General features: G+C 50.2%; 1 protein-coding gene across 2 annotated transcripts in view; it reads right to left on the bottom strand.

Moving 5' to 3' along the window:
- Positions 1 to 15,243, bottom strand: part of ARK2C (arkadia (RNF111) C-terminal like ring finger ubiquitin ligase 2C) — a 94,242-nt gene continuing 78,999 nt past the window's right edge. The window contains exons 4-8 of one of the 2 annotated variants that reach the window (XM_037165120.2): positions 11,434 to 11,563; positions 9,903 to 10,007; positions 9,470 to 9,565; positions 4,788 to 4,894; positions 1 to 4,346 (exon numbers count right to left, since the gene is read on the bottom strand). In XM_037165120.2, the coding sequence (XP_037021015.2) occupies positions 4,229 to 4,346; positions 4,788 to 4,894; positions 9,470 to 9,565; positions 9,903 to 10,007; positions 11,434 to 11,563 (556 nt within the window). In that variant the 3' untranslated portion in view covers positions 1 to 4,228. The remainder of the gene's footprint in view (positions 4,347 to 4,787; positions 4,895 to 9,469; positions 9,566 to 9,902; positions 10,008 to 11,433; positions 11,564 to 15,243) is intronic. The other variant, XM_037165121.2, reaches the window with a different exon arrangement.

Raw genomic sequence — 15,243 nt, 5'->3', positions numbered from 1 at the left:
TGGGGGGGAAGGGTAGCAAGTGAAAGGATTACCCCAGTCTGCTGATGAGTGCAAATCATATTTATATATGTGCTAAATACAGTCACTATATTGGAGTTTTTCACTAGATCACAGCATACAGAATCAAAGGTTTGCATTTCGTATGGAATGTATCCAAAGAGGCCAGCACCACAGGAGGACAGCTTGCAATCACACACCCTGATAGTTTGGACGAAATAAAGTTCGCGGAATTTTATTTATTTTTTGTATTCGTAGTTGTTTGTCATCGTACCAATGCATGCAAAGCATTCCACTCCCAGAAACAACGCCAAAATGAGGTAATAGGAGTAATAAAAAAAATTAGTATCCTTTCTAAATAAATAAATTATAATTAAAAATGCAAAACAACTATAAAAATAATTAAATAAGAACCCACGATATCTACAAGTTAGTCATAAATTATGATTGTTAAATATAAGGCATTTAAACTCACAAAACCCTGTAAACTAGCAACGTGCCATGTTTTTTGTGGTTTTTTTTTTCATTTTTGTTTTTCTATCAGCTGAAATCGCTCTAGCATTTGCTCTACGCGCGCGCAGGTGATGAAACACGAGGGGGGGACCTGACAGACGACGTTGCTACAGCCCCACGCGGGGAGTGTGTGTCCCGCCGGCCGGCGGGGGGGCTTGGGGGATTTCTTCAGAAAAAAAAGAAAAATCTGGTGCTTTTTTTCACCATTGAAAAAACTGTGCTTGTTCATTAGGCGTAAAGAGTTAAGAATACTTGCACGGAGGCCGGGAACATTTGCAGAAGAGGAGCTCAAGTCTTGCCACAGGTGGTGGGCAAGGGCGACAGGGCGCGAGAGGGTCCCTGGGGGCGGGTGGAGGAGCCCCGTGGCCCCGCCCTCTGCCTGAGCGGGCCGGGCTCGCAGCGTTGGTTTCGGCGATTGGCATCCTCAGTGGACCCACTGCGGCCAGGACTGTGCTGCAGCTAGGAGGCCCGACTCGATCCTGGGGCAGCTCTCGCCCCAGAAGGCACTCATGCGTCTCAGTCGAGAAAGGGTCTGAGTCCCTGGTGTTGAGCAGAGGGGAGCGCTGGGGTTCTCCCCTCCTGGAGGTGGCGGGTGTGAGATGCTGAGGCCTGAGCCCGCCTCTTCTCCACTCTTCCCCGGCTCCCGGACAATGGGGGAGGGGCCGCGAGGGAGCAGAAGCACAGACCCCCTGTCCTCTCTTCTCACCCAGGTAGCTGCCCCGCTAAAGGAGCAGGGAGGTGCCTGCATCCACATCACCTCCCGTGCCCACCTGCAGGGTAAGAGGGCCCCGAGGAGATGGGGAGAGGACGAGGGCTTTAGAATCTACCCGGAAAGCCAGCAGCTGACTTCTTCCCTCCAGGTGGTCCCCACCCAGTCCAGGCAGTGCGGCTCAGGGAGCCTGCAGATAATTGGGAGGGGTAGGAGGAGGAGACCACGCCCCATGCTCAGCCCCAAAGCAGGCGTCGGGGCCACAGCAAGTCGCCTCAACAGCGCGGCTGGCACGCAGCTCTAATGACTTGACTGACGTGTTGATGTTAGGGAAGATGGAAGAATGTGAGTGTGGGAAGAAAATTTAGCAAGCACGCAGTCCGGCCTCCTCGTGGTACAACCGAGGAAACTGAGGCCCAGAGAGAAGAAGGCAGCGTTCTGGCACTACCCACTCTGTCCGGGAAGAGCCAAGGCCAGGACGCGGCACGCCAGCTCTCGCCCGTCTGGCCTCCCCCCCCCCCCTCTACCTGCCAGCCTTCCAAACCAGCCTTAGAGGAACAAGAGCCCACGACTAAGAGGGGAGTGACCTTCCCTGGACCGCCCTGGCTACCTGGGGGTCAAAGCAGGGCAGGGAGAATTCCCACCTTCCCAGGAAAACAAGTCACTAGCTTTCCCCCAAATCCTGACTCAGAACTAAATCCTTCTCACACCGGTGTGGTCTCTAGCCTTTAGCCTGAGACACTGTTAGGGGACAGTGTCATGCTCATTGCCAATTAGGTAGACTATTCACCATTTTTGCGCTGTTCTTATTCTTCGTGTCTTAACTCCTCGGCTCTACCGTACACTCCTCAAGGCAGGTACCGTCTTCCTCACCATCATCTGTCCCAGCACCTGCCCTGGCAGGCACCCAGTAAGGGTCGCCTTACTCTGAGTAAGATCCTTGAGTAACCCTCCCTCCAGAAGCCACCTCCACACGCCACCTGCAGCTGTCCAGAGCAGCTACCTGATAGCTTAGTTGTACTAGAAGGTTCTACCTCAAGCCCAAATCTGCCTCCCAGTCATTTTTACCCATTAGTCATGGTTTTACCCTTTGTAGCAGCAACGCACACTCCAATTTCCTCAACCTTATGGAATTTCTTCATATATGTAATAAATATTCTGTCCCCCCTAGTCTTCTCTTGTCAATACATGGGCATTGAGACTGGGGTCGAGGGGGAAGCTTTGAGGGCAGTGCAAATGAGGGAGAGGAGCACAAGAGGGGAAAAGGAAGAGAGCCGAAGTCCAGCTGAGCTGGTGTTTTCCACCAGCAGATAAAGAACGTTGGGTTGGGACCGGTGGATTGGTGGAATGTGGTAGATTTTCCCATCTCCACTCCTCTGTCCTCTCATCTCTCAGCCCCCGTTGAGGTTCAGGGAGACTGTGGGCGCGGTGCAGAAAGACATACTGTGTGCTGTCACCTGGAGCTCCCAGGTCTGTCTCTCCTACCACCCCCACCCCTATCCCAAGGAGGTCCCCAGGAGAGCGCGTGAGCGTCTTGGGCAGGTCGGATTAATCCTCACAATATGTAAGTGAGGTAGAGGAAGTGGAAACGGGGATGCACTGTCATTTCTCCTCACTCTAAGGAGAGGGAAACTGAGGCACAGAGAATGAAAGGGACTTGCCCAAGGTTATCAGAGTCAGAGAAAGGGCCAGAGGCCAGGGACACAGTGCCTCCCACACCCAGCCAGCAGGGTCCCAGGGCCAGGGCCTTCTCCGTGGGACTCCATCAGGATTTGAGCCATCCCAAAGGAAGCTCAAGGTCCTCCTCAAGGCCCACAGTATTGACCTCAGCCCAAGGGTGCTAGCTGAGAGCACTTTGGCCAGGACCTAGTATCCATCACCTATGCTACGTATCCTTACCATCTGGTTCATTTTTTGCATAGGGAGGCAGTAGCCAAATTGCCTCTTTGTGGCAGGGCATGAGCACAGCCCAAAAGGAGTTGGCGTGAGCAGGCGCATCCTGGCTCTAAGGAACCTGGTGGCAACTTCAGTTGAAGGCCGGCCCCTCCCTGGTTCAGTGTGGAACTGAGGGGATGGCTGGAGCTAAGTAAACGGGCCTGGAAATAGCAATCCCTCCTTCGAGACAGAATTCTCCCCTTACCTGCTCAAACCCCACCTTCCCAAGCCTGGCTGGGCCCCTTGGAAGCCTATCTAAGCCCCCTCCTGCTCCTTCTCCAGTCCTTGCCTCTCCCAGATGCCCCCTTCCACACTCCGTGCATTGTAAACATGAGAAAAATGAAAGCAAAGGGAAAAACCAAAACGGAAAACGAAACAAGGACCCCCCCACCCGCCTCCCAACCTGGGTGAAAAAAATCATCCTTTTTTCATCGTAAACAGGATTTGGCTTTTTTTTTTTCCTTTCACTTTTGATTCCTTTTCCCTTTCCTCTCACAAAGACGGGAAAATCTGGGCTGTCGTTGGTTGGTTCAGTCAGGCACCAAAACAAGAAACTCAATGAGAAATATTTGGTGCGGATTCGGTAATAGCGACATGACCACCACAAGATGACTAGAGCACCACACACAACATTTTTCTTAAGCTAACATGCTCCGGCTGCCATCCACAGAAATAGCTAGAGACCCCTACATGGTTTCTACGTGGTCGAGAGGTATATATACAATCCTTCAAAGGACAGGATTGAGGGGCCCGTCTATGAGCTGGGACCTTCGGGATCACGTGTGGGTTCTCAGCAGCGTGGGCCCCCCTTCCCACCCCTGCTCCGGCACGGCCAGCTCCCTCCCTCCCGAGCAGCGAGGCAGATGGGGACAGTCGCCATTCCGGATGGGCGGGTCCTCCCCGACCCCTCCTGTCCCTCAGACACTGATACCACCAACTCCTCTTTCCACAGAATGTGCTTGCAGGCTTTTCCTCTACGTCAAATGGCTCAGAAGGCAAAGTTTGGCTGCAAGGGCTATGGCCGTGGGGGGACCTGGTGAAGGAAAATGGGGCGTCCACTGGCTAATTCCTCCCTCAGCTGTCAGCTCCCAGTTGTGTCTCAATGTCCACCCGGCAGATGGGGCATTTCTTGCTCATGGCGAGCCACTGGTCCACACACAGCTGGTGAAACAGATGCATACACGGTAGACGCCTAGAAGAGAGGGGCCGAGTCAGAGGACAGGCCGAGGGGAAGGGGCCCGGGGCTGCGCCAGGAGCCGAGGGGCACCGGCTACTCCAGGGACCAGAAGACTCACACCCAGGACTGCTGGGGGCGCTCTGCCATGAAGTGAGTCTGCGGCTGGGCCGGGAAGTCATGCCAGGAAGGAGGGCTCCAAAGTCCTCCTTCTGCGTGAGGCCCTTTCAGTTCAGCCTGAAACAAAGCCAGGCTGAACAGCAGGCTGTTCTCTTAAACTTAGTTTCTCTGAGTCCACACCCACAGGCACCCACATCTAGAATGTTCCATACCCCCCCTTCCTAGAACCAGGAAGCACACTATGACACACATAGGTGTACACACTCACACACACAAGCAAACCCACGTGATCACCAACACCCATGAGGGGAGGGAGAGGGAATCCAAGAGACCTCCTACCTCACATCTTCTCCATCTTCCAGCATGGACAGACAAATTGTGCATTTCTCGTCTGTGTCTGACTCCTCCCCCTCCTCTTTCTTTCCCTTGCCATCCTGGGGTCTTCTCTATGAGAAGCAAAGGAGGAGCACTCGTTACCTGAAGCGGACTCGCCTGGTGGTCACTGTCGTTCACCCACGGCCTCTCCCTCCCTTGCTGCCTTTTTCCCACCTCCTCCCACAATGAGAAAGTCTCTTTTAAGTTCCTAAGTAATACCCAGGCCTCTATGCTCTCCCCAGACCCCTCTCCCTGCCTCCTCCCCAATCTCTCCTCCTCGCTGCAGAATACAGAGGGTTAAAGCCAAGTGAACTTTAATTATTGTTGTTCCAGGCAACTCACGCCCCTGGCATAAACTGTATATCGTTCTAGGAACAGAGTGTTGAAAGGAATTGGGTAGCAATCAATCAATCCTTTGCAAAGCAATGGCTGTGCATAAACCATTTCACATTTTCTGTTCACTTTGTTCTGTCCATTCCTCACACTCTTCCAGCCTAGATCCCGCCTCCTGGCTTCTCCACCTTCAGGTCCAGCATGCTTCATCCATCCATGCATCCACTTTTTCTTTCCTGCCTTCCTTCCTTCGTTCCACTGCTACTAATGTCTACTTATTTTTTTAATGCATTACTAGATAATAGCAAAAATCCTCAACCTGGCATTAACATCTGTGATTTGTAACATACTGTTATTTTATATTGTTGGATTTCTCTTCCTATCCAGGAAGTTCCTTTAAGATGGGCAGTAGTTCCAACATAATATTAGTCATCTTGCGGGCACTCTGTTTATACTTTATTGACTTTAGTTGTCCTGTTTTAAATGCTACTATAATTATTTGAAAATAGTTAACCACTATGTGGGAAGTTTCAAGTTCTCAGATGGCAGGGACTATGGCTCACTCTTCTTCAGGTATCGCTCCACCCTTGGCCAAGTACAAGTACATCACTGGTGCTTAGTAAATATCCTGGGGAGGAAGTGATGTAATCAGTGAGGGAAACAGGCCTACCTTTCATGTTCCCATCTCCATGCTGTGAAACAGTCTGATAATACCCATGGGAAGAAAATTAGCCCTTCTGTCCCCTCTCCAGGAATAAGCAGATTTAAAGATCATTTTGCCAAGAGCAAAACCTGGAGAGTCCCAACATGAAGACCACCCAGAGAATGACTATGACCTTGGGGCCAGGCCTAGATGCCATGGCTCCCCACTCTGGTCCCTGGTTCTAAGCTCTGGAGTTTCTTAGTCAGAATATACAATAATACCCATGCCTTCTGCTCTAAGCATCCCTGTGCCCCTACGCCCTGCTGCAAACCATGCCAGGTGACTGCAGTAACTTCCCCTTACCCAGAATCCAGAAAACCAGAATTACGTTCCTAGTCCCATGCACTTGTCATGGCTTGTGAGTATGAATGGCGTCACATGATCTATCTGTCTGCCTAAGAGCCCAGCAGTGTTTGCTGGGGGAGTGGCCTTTTCTTAATTAGCCCTGCGACAAAAGGGAAGTTCAGTAGAAGATGCCATTAAAACTCAACCAACTACTTGCTTATTTTCTATTTTCACCATTATTTATGATTTCCTTTTTATAATGAATAATTTTAACTTAATAGTCATACCTTATTTTACCACATCCAATGTATATTTCTCTAAACCATTCTCTCTTTTCAAAGCTTACTCTGCTTCTTATTTTGTATTTTGAATCTTTTAGGTTTTCTGGTTTTTGTCTTTTTTTATTATCTTTGTAACTTTTATTTTAACTTTAACTTTTTTCAGGATTTAGTACTTATTTTATCTTTTTTGCCCTTACTTTCATATTTTCATTAAATTTCTTTTCACCTTGCTGCTATTGATTTCAATTTTATGTTGTTTTCATATCTTCTCCTAATTCATACTCTTTTTATATTTTTCTATTTGATCATATATTTTTTCTGCATTTTTCATTCTTATATCATTACCTCTTTAAAATATCCCTTTTTGTCATATTATTTTACTCTCAGTTTGAATTTTTTAAGTTTTTTCTTTAGATTTTATGTGGGTCCTTAGCTTTATCATCTCTCATTTTTAATTATTCTTATTGCTTTTTTATAATACTTTATTCCCCTATTTCTCCCTTTAGTCTCATAATTTTTTAAATCCTCACCCAAGGGCATGTTTGTTGATTCTACAGAGATAGGAAAGGGGGAGGGAAGAGAATGAGAGAAAGAGAGAGAGAGAGAGAGAGATGGGGCAGAGAAACATCAATCCGTTGCCTTCTGCACATGCCCCAGCTGGGGACTGAACTTGCAACCCTGGGTATGTGGCCTGACTGGGAGTCAAACCCGCAACCTTTTGGTGTAGGGGATGACACTCCAACCAACTGAGCCACCTGCCTAGGGCTATTCTCATCAGTTTTTAACTCAATTCTTTATCTCGTTGATTCGGTCCATTTTCCCTTTCCATCCTTTGTATTTGTTCTTTTCCTTATGTCATCATGGCCTCTGACAACAATGAAAGGCGGAACGTGTGGCCCTGGCAGCAGAGAGCACGCCCTGGGCAGGGACGCAGATGCTGCTCCAGGCTTCCGAACACCCCTCATTCCCACCCGTGTTCTCTAACAACCTGAAGCCCCCTCTCCAGAAAATGATCATTTTTCCCTGCGGACCAGCCCCTTAATTACCAAAATACTGTCATTTCCTCTTTTAGCACACTGTCCATGTCTGCCACATAGTAGGTACTCAAATGTTAGTTGAAGTCACTTACTGGATGCATCTAGTGCTTCTAGGAGGAGGGGCACAGACCAAGATTTGTGGTTTTTAATGTTGGCCCATGGTTTTTAATGGGTCGAGAACAAAAGGGCCCCACATCCAGGGGAGAGCTGTTCACCATTGCTGGGCACTTGCCTGGCACCGTGCTGAGCTGTGCATGTGCCTTGTCTTGCTGAATCCTCAGAGCACCCCTGTGGTAGCTACTAAAGTATCACCCCCGTGTTACATTCAGAAGGGCAGACGGCCAGAGGGCCAGAAAAGCCAAGTAAGTTGTCTGGAGTCACACGACTACTAGTGGTGGTGATTGACTGAATGTCTGGGTTCTCCCCGCCCCGAATTTAGATGTTGAAGCCCTAACCCCCAGTGTGATGATATTAGGAGAGGGAACCTTTGGGAGGTGATTAGTTTTAGATCATATCACAAAAGTAAAGCCCCAGGATGGGATCAGTGACATCATAAGAAGAGAAAAAGACATCAGCACTCCCTCTCTCCACATGTGAAGACAGAGCGAGAAGGTGGCCATCCACGAGCCAGGAAGAGAGCCCTCACCAGAAACCAAATCTGCCAGTGCTTGATCGTGGCTTAAGTGTCACCCCGTTTATGGTGTTTTTCTACAGCTGCCCAAACCAAGTGAGACAGCGGTAACAGTGTCTGCTTCCTACGCCTCCTGCCCACAAACACTGAGTCCTGGGGCCGCGAGCAGAGGCGAACATGGGCCCTGGCTCGACCACAAGGAGTGCATACCTGCCCTAAGGTTCTCAGCGCTTGAGAAGCTTTTAACTCTTAAACTTTAAAAAATGATTTGTTTGTTTTCATCTCAGACTTTATTTTTTGCCCTATTAACAACTCTCATTAGCGTGATTGATTTGTTCCAACTGTCAAACCAGTACTGATACACTATTATGAAGTGAGACCTCTTAACAGACATCAGGGTTTACTCTTTGTGTAAAGAGTCCCACGGATTTTTGACAAATGCACATTGTTCTGTGCCTGCAGTTACAGTATCACACAAAATAGTTTCACTACCCCCCAAACCCCCTGTGAGTCACCTATCCATTCCTCCCTCCTTCTCCTGAAGCCCCTGGCAATACATGATCTTTTTTTATTGTTTCTAGTTTCCTTTTCCAGGATAGTATACAGCTGGAATCAGACAATATCCAGCCTTTCCAGGCTGGCTTCTCCCACTTAGCAATATGCATTTCAGGTTCCTTTATGTCTTTTCATGGCTTCATAGCTCATTTCTTTTTATCGGGGAATAACAGTCCATTGTATGGCTACACTGCAGTTTGTTTATCCATTTATTTATTGAGGGACAACAGAGTTGCTTTCAGTATTTTTCAATTCAATTAAAAAAAATTTAACTCAGATTCCTGGCTTCTAATCCTATCTCAGATTTCTGGCAATAACTGGAGAGTCTACCTCCATAAGCTTAGGGAGCAGCCTGGGAATCTGTGGCTTTAAAAGCTCCGCTGGTGATCCCAACACTCAATAAGAATTGAAAATGTGGCTTTGAAACCTTATCCGCCCATGTGGCCACATGTGAGTCTGGAGTTGGAATCCTTCCCAAGGCAAGTCTCAGCCTTCAGTGCAAGTGCTCCCCTGGCTGGCCCCACTCAGACCCTGACACCCACTTCCCTGCACAGCTTCCTGCTGCACCCACTCACAAGTCCACATGCACACATGTACCCAGCCTCCTCCCTTTCTGACGGGAGCCCCCGTCTCCCCTCCTGGTCACACCTGGCAGAGACAAGGCAGAAGACCCTGGGAAGGGATCGCGGCTTCAGAGCATCTACCCAGAGTAAAGGTTCTAGATTTGGGACTGTGCCTCTCTGCAGACAGCCAGGCCAAAGTCAGCTAGACGCTCTCCACTGCCACCCTTACCAGGCAGGTTGTCCTGCTGGCTGACTCACCTTCTTGTACTTGTGGGGGAAGGTGAACCTCTCGATGGTGTTCTGCACGGCCCCCCGAGTCACATTTCCCAGCCTGTCCTCGAGCTGCAGCAGCTCCTGTGAAGAGAAGGACGTGGACGTGAGCACTCGTGTGCAAAGGTGTACGGACACATGTGGTGGGGGGGAGAGGCCGTGAAGGATGTTAGCAGGAAGCACCCACATAACCACCGGGAAGAACTTGTCTGAAAGACTAAAGTTTCTCTACTCTCTCTTTTTCTCCCTCTTCCTCCTGGCCCTGAGGCTCCTCCTACCCCACCCATGCCCCACCCACCAGCAGGGGAACGGGAAAGAGGACACGATGAATGGCAGTGACACAAGATAGTGGCTTCTCCACCAGCCCCACTGGAGCCAGGCTGGCAGGAGGGTTGACTCCCCGACAGAGGGGAAGGCGTACCTCATAGCTCTCCCGCACGGCAGAGGTGTGTCTGCTGGGGTTCAGTCCCTGGAGAGCAAGGAAGTGAAGCTGAGGGTAAGGGTAGTTTCGGATTTCATGGACGACCTGGAGGGGAGAAAATGCCTCTGATAGGATTCAAGGCTCCATGAGCCCAGCATCCAACTCCTCTGCCTGTAACCCCCAATCTGCACGCCCCGAAAAACTGCAGGCAGAAGTGCCATTCTGCCTGCCCCTGGGTCTCCCGCACCTCTTTGCGAACCAAGCTGGTGCTGGGCCAGGCCTGGAAAGAATAGCTAAATCGGCAAAGTAACACCTAACCTGGCGGGGCATTGGTTTCATGCCAGGCCCAGTTCTAGGCTCTTTCCATAACTAACAAATTTGATGGTCTCGTCTGATTTACATTGTGGGTGCAATCACTATCCCATTTCACTGAGAGGGCAAATGAGACACAAACATTAAGTAAGTGGCCCAAGTTATGCACCCAAGTGGCAGGACCACGATTTCAAGCCCAGGCAGCTGGGGGGCCAGGTGAGTTACCTCCCCCTTGACTCTACCCTGCCTGACCAGGGGGGCGGGGTAGGGGCGCATATATGCGAGCCCGCATTTAAGGGGCACCAAAAGATTCAGTGATTGAGACAAACAATATTTTAATGCAATATTTTTTAAAAATCAGAATTAATGTAAAAAACCTGTACTGAACAAAATACCAATGTTTTAAATAAAGACAAGATCTGCCCTGTCCTGACCTGGAGCTGCCTCTCTCACCTCGCCCTGACCCAGGTGTGAGTCAGAGGGCCAGGTGTCCAGCCCAGCTCCTCATCTCATTCTCTGTGTGACCCTGGCCTGTTACTTAATCTCTCTATGCCTCAGTTTGCCAACCTGTAAAATGGGTGCATTACCCTTCCATGAGGGGTTATTGGGAGGTTTAAATGAAATAATTTGTGTAAAGTGCTTAGAACAGTGCCTGGTATGTAGTAAGTGCTCAGTAAACACTGGCTTTTGCTCTCAGGAAATGGTGCTTTATGACAGGAACCATGGGACCTCGGAGCCGACGGGACTGCCGAGACCACTCGCCCACACCCCTCATTTTCCACAGAACGAGACTGAGGGGCTGAGCTGGTGAGGGCAGACACAAGGGCCAATGGGCTGGAATTATGCTTTGGGGCGGCCACACGAAGAAGCTGCCTGTGGATAAGATTTTCGGTCTTCTGCTACTTTAATGGAATATCTTCACCTTTGTTCCACGCAGCTCACAGCACCCCAAACCCGACCTGATCCTTCAGTCTCAACACCTGCAGAGAGAGAGGCCCAGTTCCCTGCAGAAAGGCTGGCTCAGCAGGCCGGGCCACGGGTCACCCCCAGGGTCTCTTGTTTTTCACACCACTCTTGTGGGATGGGCCAAAGAGGGCAGGACCCAGGACACAAACAGCAGGACACATGGAGGAGGACCACAGAGGAGGACACAGGCCCCAGCCCACATGGCCCCAGCAGGCGACAGGGTATCAGCGCCCTGGCAGAGGCCCCCACTCACCATCTGCGTGGAGGAGGAGTTTCTGGGAAAGTGGTGCATTCGAGGCGTGGCTAGGTAATGCTGATAGTGCTGAGGGATGGGCCGCACCTGGAACTGAGCAGGACTCAAGCCGGCATCCACACTGAGATCCCTGCAGGGACACAGCCACAGGAGCCACAGGTGGGTGACTCGGCCATCGGGTAACAGAAGGGACCTCGGACATCAAGCCCATGGTGGAGAACCAGAGTCACAAATTGCCAGAGCTGCAAGGAACTGGACATCAGCTCGCTTGTCCCCTCTCTCCATACAAACAGAAATGAGACTCGGGGAAGAAAAGGTTCTGCAGGGTCTGAAGGGGCCAGAACAGTTGAGACCTCATACAACTTCTTGAAACTAGTGCATGTAAGCACCCTCCCAAGATACAGCAGCCCCCCACCCTGAGAGAAATTCCAAAAGAAGGACCAAATAAAGGGGAGGGGCAGCAGAGGCCATACTTTGACCACTTGGAGGAAATAAGAGAAGAGAGACCTCGACAGCCGTGAGGCAGGACAAGTCACCCCAGAGCACCCCCCACCCCTCTCCTTAAGGTATAGGAAAATTTGTCTCACTTAAAAGTTGATCAATTAATGCAACTGAAAAGGAACCAGGGCTCCTTAGGAAAAAGGCTTATTTCAGGTCTGGAGCATGGAATGTGCAAACTGAGATTGACTAAAGCATTTTGTCGTCACTGAAAGCGAGACAGTTATCAAACACTGCCAGGCCCAGGTCAAACACCCTGAAGGTGCTGCAGGTGGCCAGAGCCGGACACTGGGCACGTCCATGAGCACAGCTGCAACAGGGCGAAACACATCAGACGGGTGCCACCCCACGACCGTGAAATGACACTGTGGTCCCTTTGAAGGATGCTAGGGAACCAACTCCTCATTTTGAAAACTAGTAAATAAACGGGGGGAGAACCAAGCATTTAACTTGCCTTTCTTCTATTAACTGCACTTCATGGGAACCAAGTAGTTGATGAAGGGAGATTTTTCTTTATGAAAGTTTCCTAGCTAATAACTGAGTAAGGAATGATTGAATTATCTGTCTCCTTGTTTACCCTGAAGAGATAAAGGATCTGGCAGGCAAAGATCATCAATTGCCACTAACATCTCAAAAGGAGAGATAACCAGCTTCCTGCTGGAAAAAAAACACCACCTTTAAGTATTTTTGATGCAAAATAAGAGCCAAACCTAACTGTGCTCAAGCCTTGATCTATGTGCCAATGTATAGAGGATGCAGGAAACCAGGCAACATTGTAAATGATGGCAGTAGAGTGTGACCGGCAAGATCCAGACGAGGAGAACTACAGAATAAAGTACCAAATTTCTTCAAATATATATACACATATATAATTTATTATTATTACTATTAGTATTATTATTATTATTAAAGGAATTTCTGCTTTGGCCATGATAAATATATAATATCATATACATATTCCTATATTTTGTGCATATATTAGCATGGATCCCTGGAATAACTCCTAATGGGTATGTCTTTGAGAAATGAGTTAAACTCTTGGGGCCAGTTAGAAGCAAACTTAGAAATTCACTGGTCCAGCCCCAGTTTCTTCAGACCCACCCGAGGCCTGAAAAGGTCAGTGTCTTTCCCATGGCCCTGGGCTAGCCAGTCAGGGCTGCCAGGGTTTCTGAGCCTGGCCTGCGCTCCTCCGTGACCTGCCTCGGAAGCGGAGAAGGATTCCACGGGCACCCTGGTGTGGCTGAAGCTCTGACCCTTGGCATTTACCCAGCAGCCTTGAGGAACCCAGCAGGTTCAGAGCAGCAAAGAGACAGTCAGAGAATTCTACCAAAGCAAAGTCCTGCGAACTGGGAACAGAGTTGCCTCCACTCCAGGAAAGCTGACTAGAGAAGCGAAGGCACCTTGGCCTTCAGAGGAGAGGGATAATCCGCCTGGGTTGGTCCTGGGAGGGCTCTGGGATTCCCTTTTACCATCTCATCAGAAAATTCCTTCCTAAACCCAGGATCCCTGAACACGGGGTGCTGCTTGGGCCCCAAAGGAGCCTGGGTGGGGACTTGCCTGAGGAGACATCAGCCCCTGGAGAAGCGGTGCCTGCCACCTTCCTGCTGTGGCCATCAGCCCGTGAGAACCTGGCTGAGTTCTGAAAGGGGTCCTACAAACACCCCAGAGGCCTGAAGCCTCCGAGTCACCCAGAAAGGTGCCCTGGAGATTTCTCATGGACGTTGTCTCAAAGCACAGCTTTTATCAGTTGTGTCTAGACATCAAACTGAACTTGGTCTTCTGCTGTCAGTGGCCTTGGCATGTGGAGTAGTCTGGGTGCTCCATGGACCCTTATGTTCTTTGCATCGTGTTCGCTCCAAAAGTTTGAGTGACAAGGCTTTGCTGAGGCAGAGTTGCCTGCACGGGAAGGACAGGAGGAGGTTCCTGCCCTCCGCCCACCCTCCTGCCCAGGTCCCAGGTGCCTGGAGGCCTCTGCCTGGGCAGGGTTAGGGTTGGGTGGTGGAGGAGGGTGCTGTCTGCGCTGGGGGGTCAGAGCTGGAACTGGAAAGCCAGGACTAGGTCATAAAGGGAGCATGATGAGGAGGGAGACACTAGAGTGGTAGCTCAAGGTCAGGGTTAGGTTATTGGGCCTGGGCCAGAGAGGGAGCATGCATCCTGGTTCAGAGAAACTGTCTGGCGGAAAAGGCCTAGGGCCGGACAAGGGCAGTTGCAGTGTCTCAGTTCCTGGAATGATTTAGAGCAGAATTCAGTGGGTCCTGGTGGTTCTCTAAAGGAAAGGGGCAAAGGTGTTGCAAACACACCTTCCCCACCTGCTCCCTCCCACAGCTCCTCCTTGCAGAGGGGGGAGGCTACAGCCTCCTGTAGTCCATTTGCTGCCATCTCATGTCCAGACTGCGTTTCTGCTGGCAGAAGAGGCCTCCCTGGAAGAGGGGCAGGATGCCACTGGCGTGACTGCAATTACAAAAGGCCCCTTGTCACAGGAGGCCGGCCCTTGTTGGAGCGAAGCTAATTACAAAGGAGGAAAAGTTGTCACCTCCTCCTCTGGAAAAGGCTTCCTACTTGAGAAGTAGGGACAGAACAGGGAGACAGGGCCCAGGAGTGGGTGGGTTCAGGTGGCGTCAGGACAGGGGTTGCCCACATTCCCTGCCGGGGCACAGGCCAGCCTCAGGGGCCTTAGTCCTCATGTTAGACAAGCAGGGGTCAGGGATGCAGAGTGACCAAAATGAGTGAGAAGGGCGAGGATATTTGGCTAAATAAAGTGGCCAAGGCCAAGGTTAACACCTGCACTGCTCCTCCTGACATCTCTCCAGGACACTTCTCACCTGTGCATCTGTCCAGTCCCACATGTCACATTGGACCCTGTGTGTTTGTTCAGATCACTCAGCTGTGTGCAAGGGCCCTGGGTACTCCATGTGGACTGGATTGAATTAAATTGGATTGACTTGATGCTGAGGGACAGAATTCAATCCAAACTGCAATTAAATCTTCCTGATTTGAATCTGCTAATTAGAAAAAGGCTGGGCTGAAGTCGGCGCCATGCAATCTATCTTTAAAGGGGGTGTTCAATTTAACAGTGTGTACCTGAGAACCAGTAGGGGCTGGGGACAACAGAACATGTTAAAACGACCACTTCTGCACTTGGAAGCACCGTTTACCTTCAGTCAACCAGCCCTGTCCTGGTGAATCATTCCCAGGTGGCCAGCACTGGGCTGCTCCCCAGTGAGCCCTTGACTAAGCCCGGCTGTGTGACTAAATGGCTGAGAAAGGACACAGCCGCACGTCCGTTTTGTTTAATAGTCCATCCTTCCCAGA

This window comes from Artibeus jamaicensis, unplaced genomic scaffold (genome assembly GCF_021234435.1).
Source record: "Artibeus jamaicensis isolate MK-2021 breed Jamaican fruit bat unplaced genomic scaffold, CSHL_Jam_final contig_354, whole genome shotgun sequence".
NCBI classification, from domain to species: Eukaryota; Metazoa; Chordata; class Mammalia; order Chiroptera; family Phyllostomidae; genus Artibeus; species Artibeus jamaicensis.
Note: the sequence above shows the minus strand (reverse complement) of the source record. Positions and strands in the feature narration are given on the sequence as shown.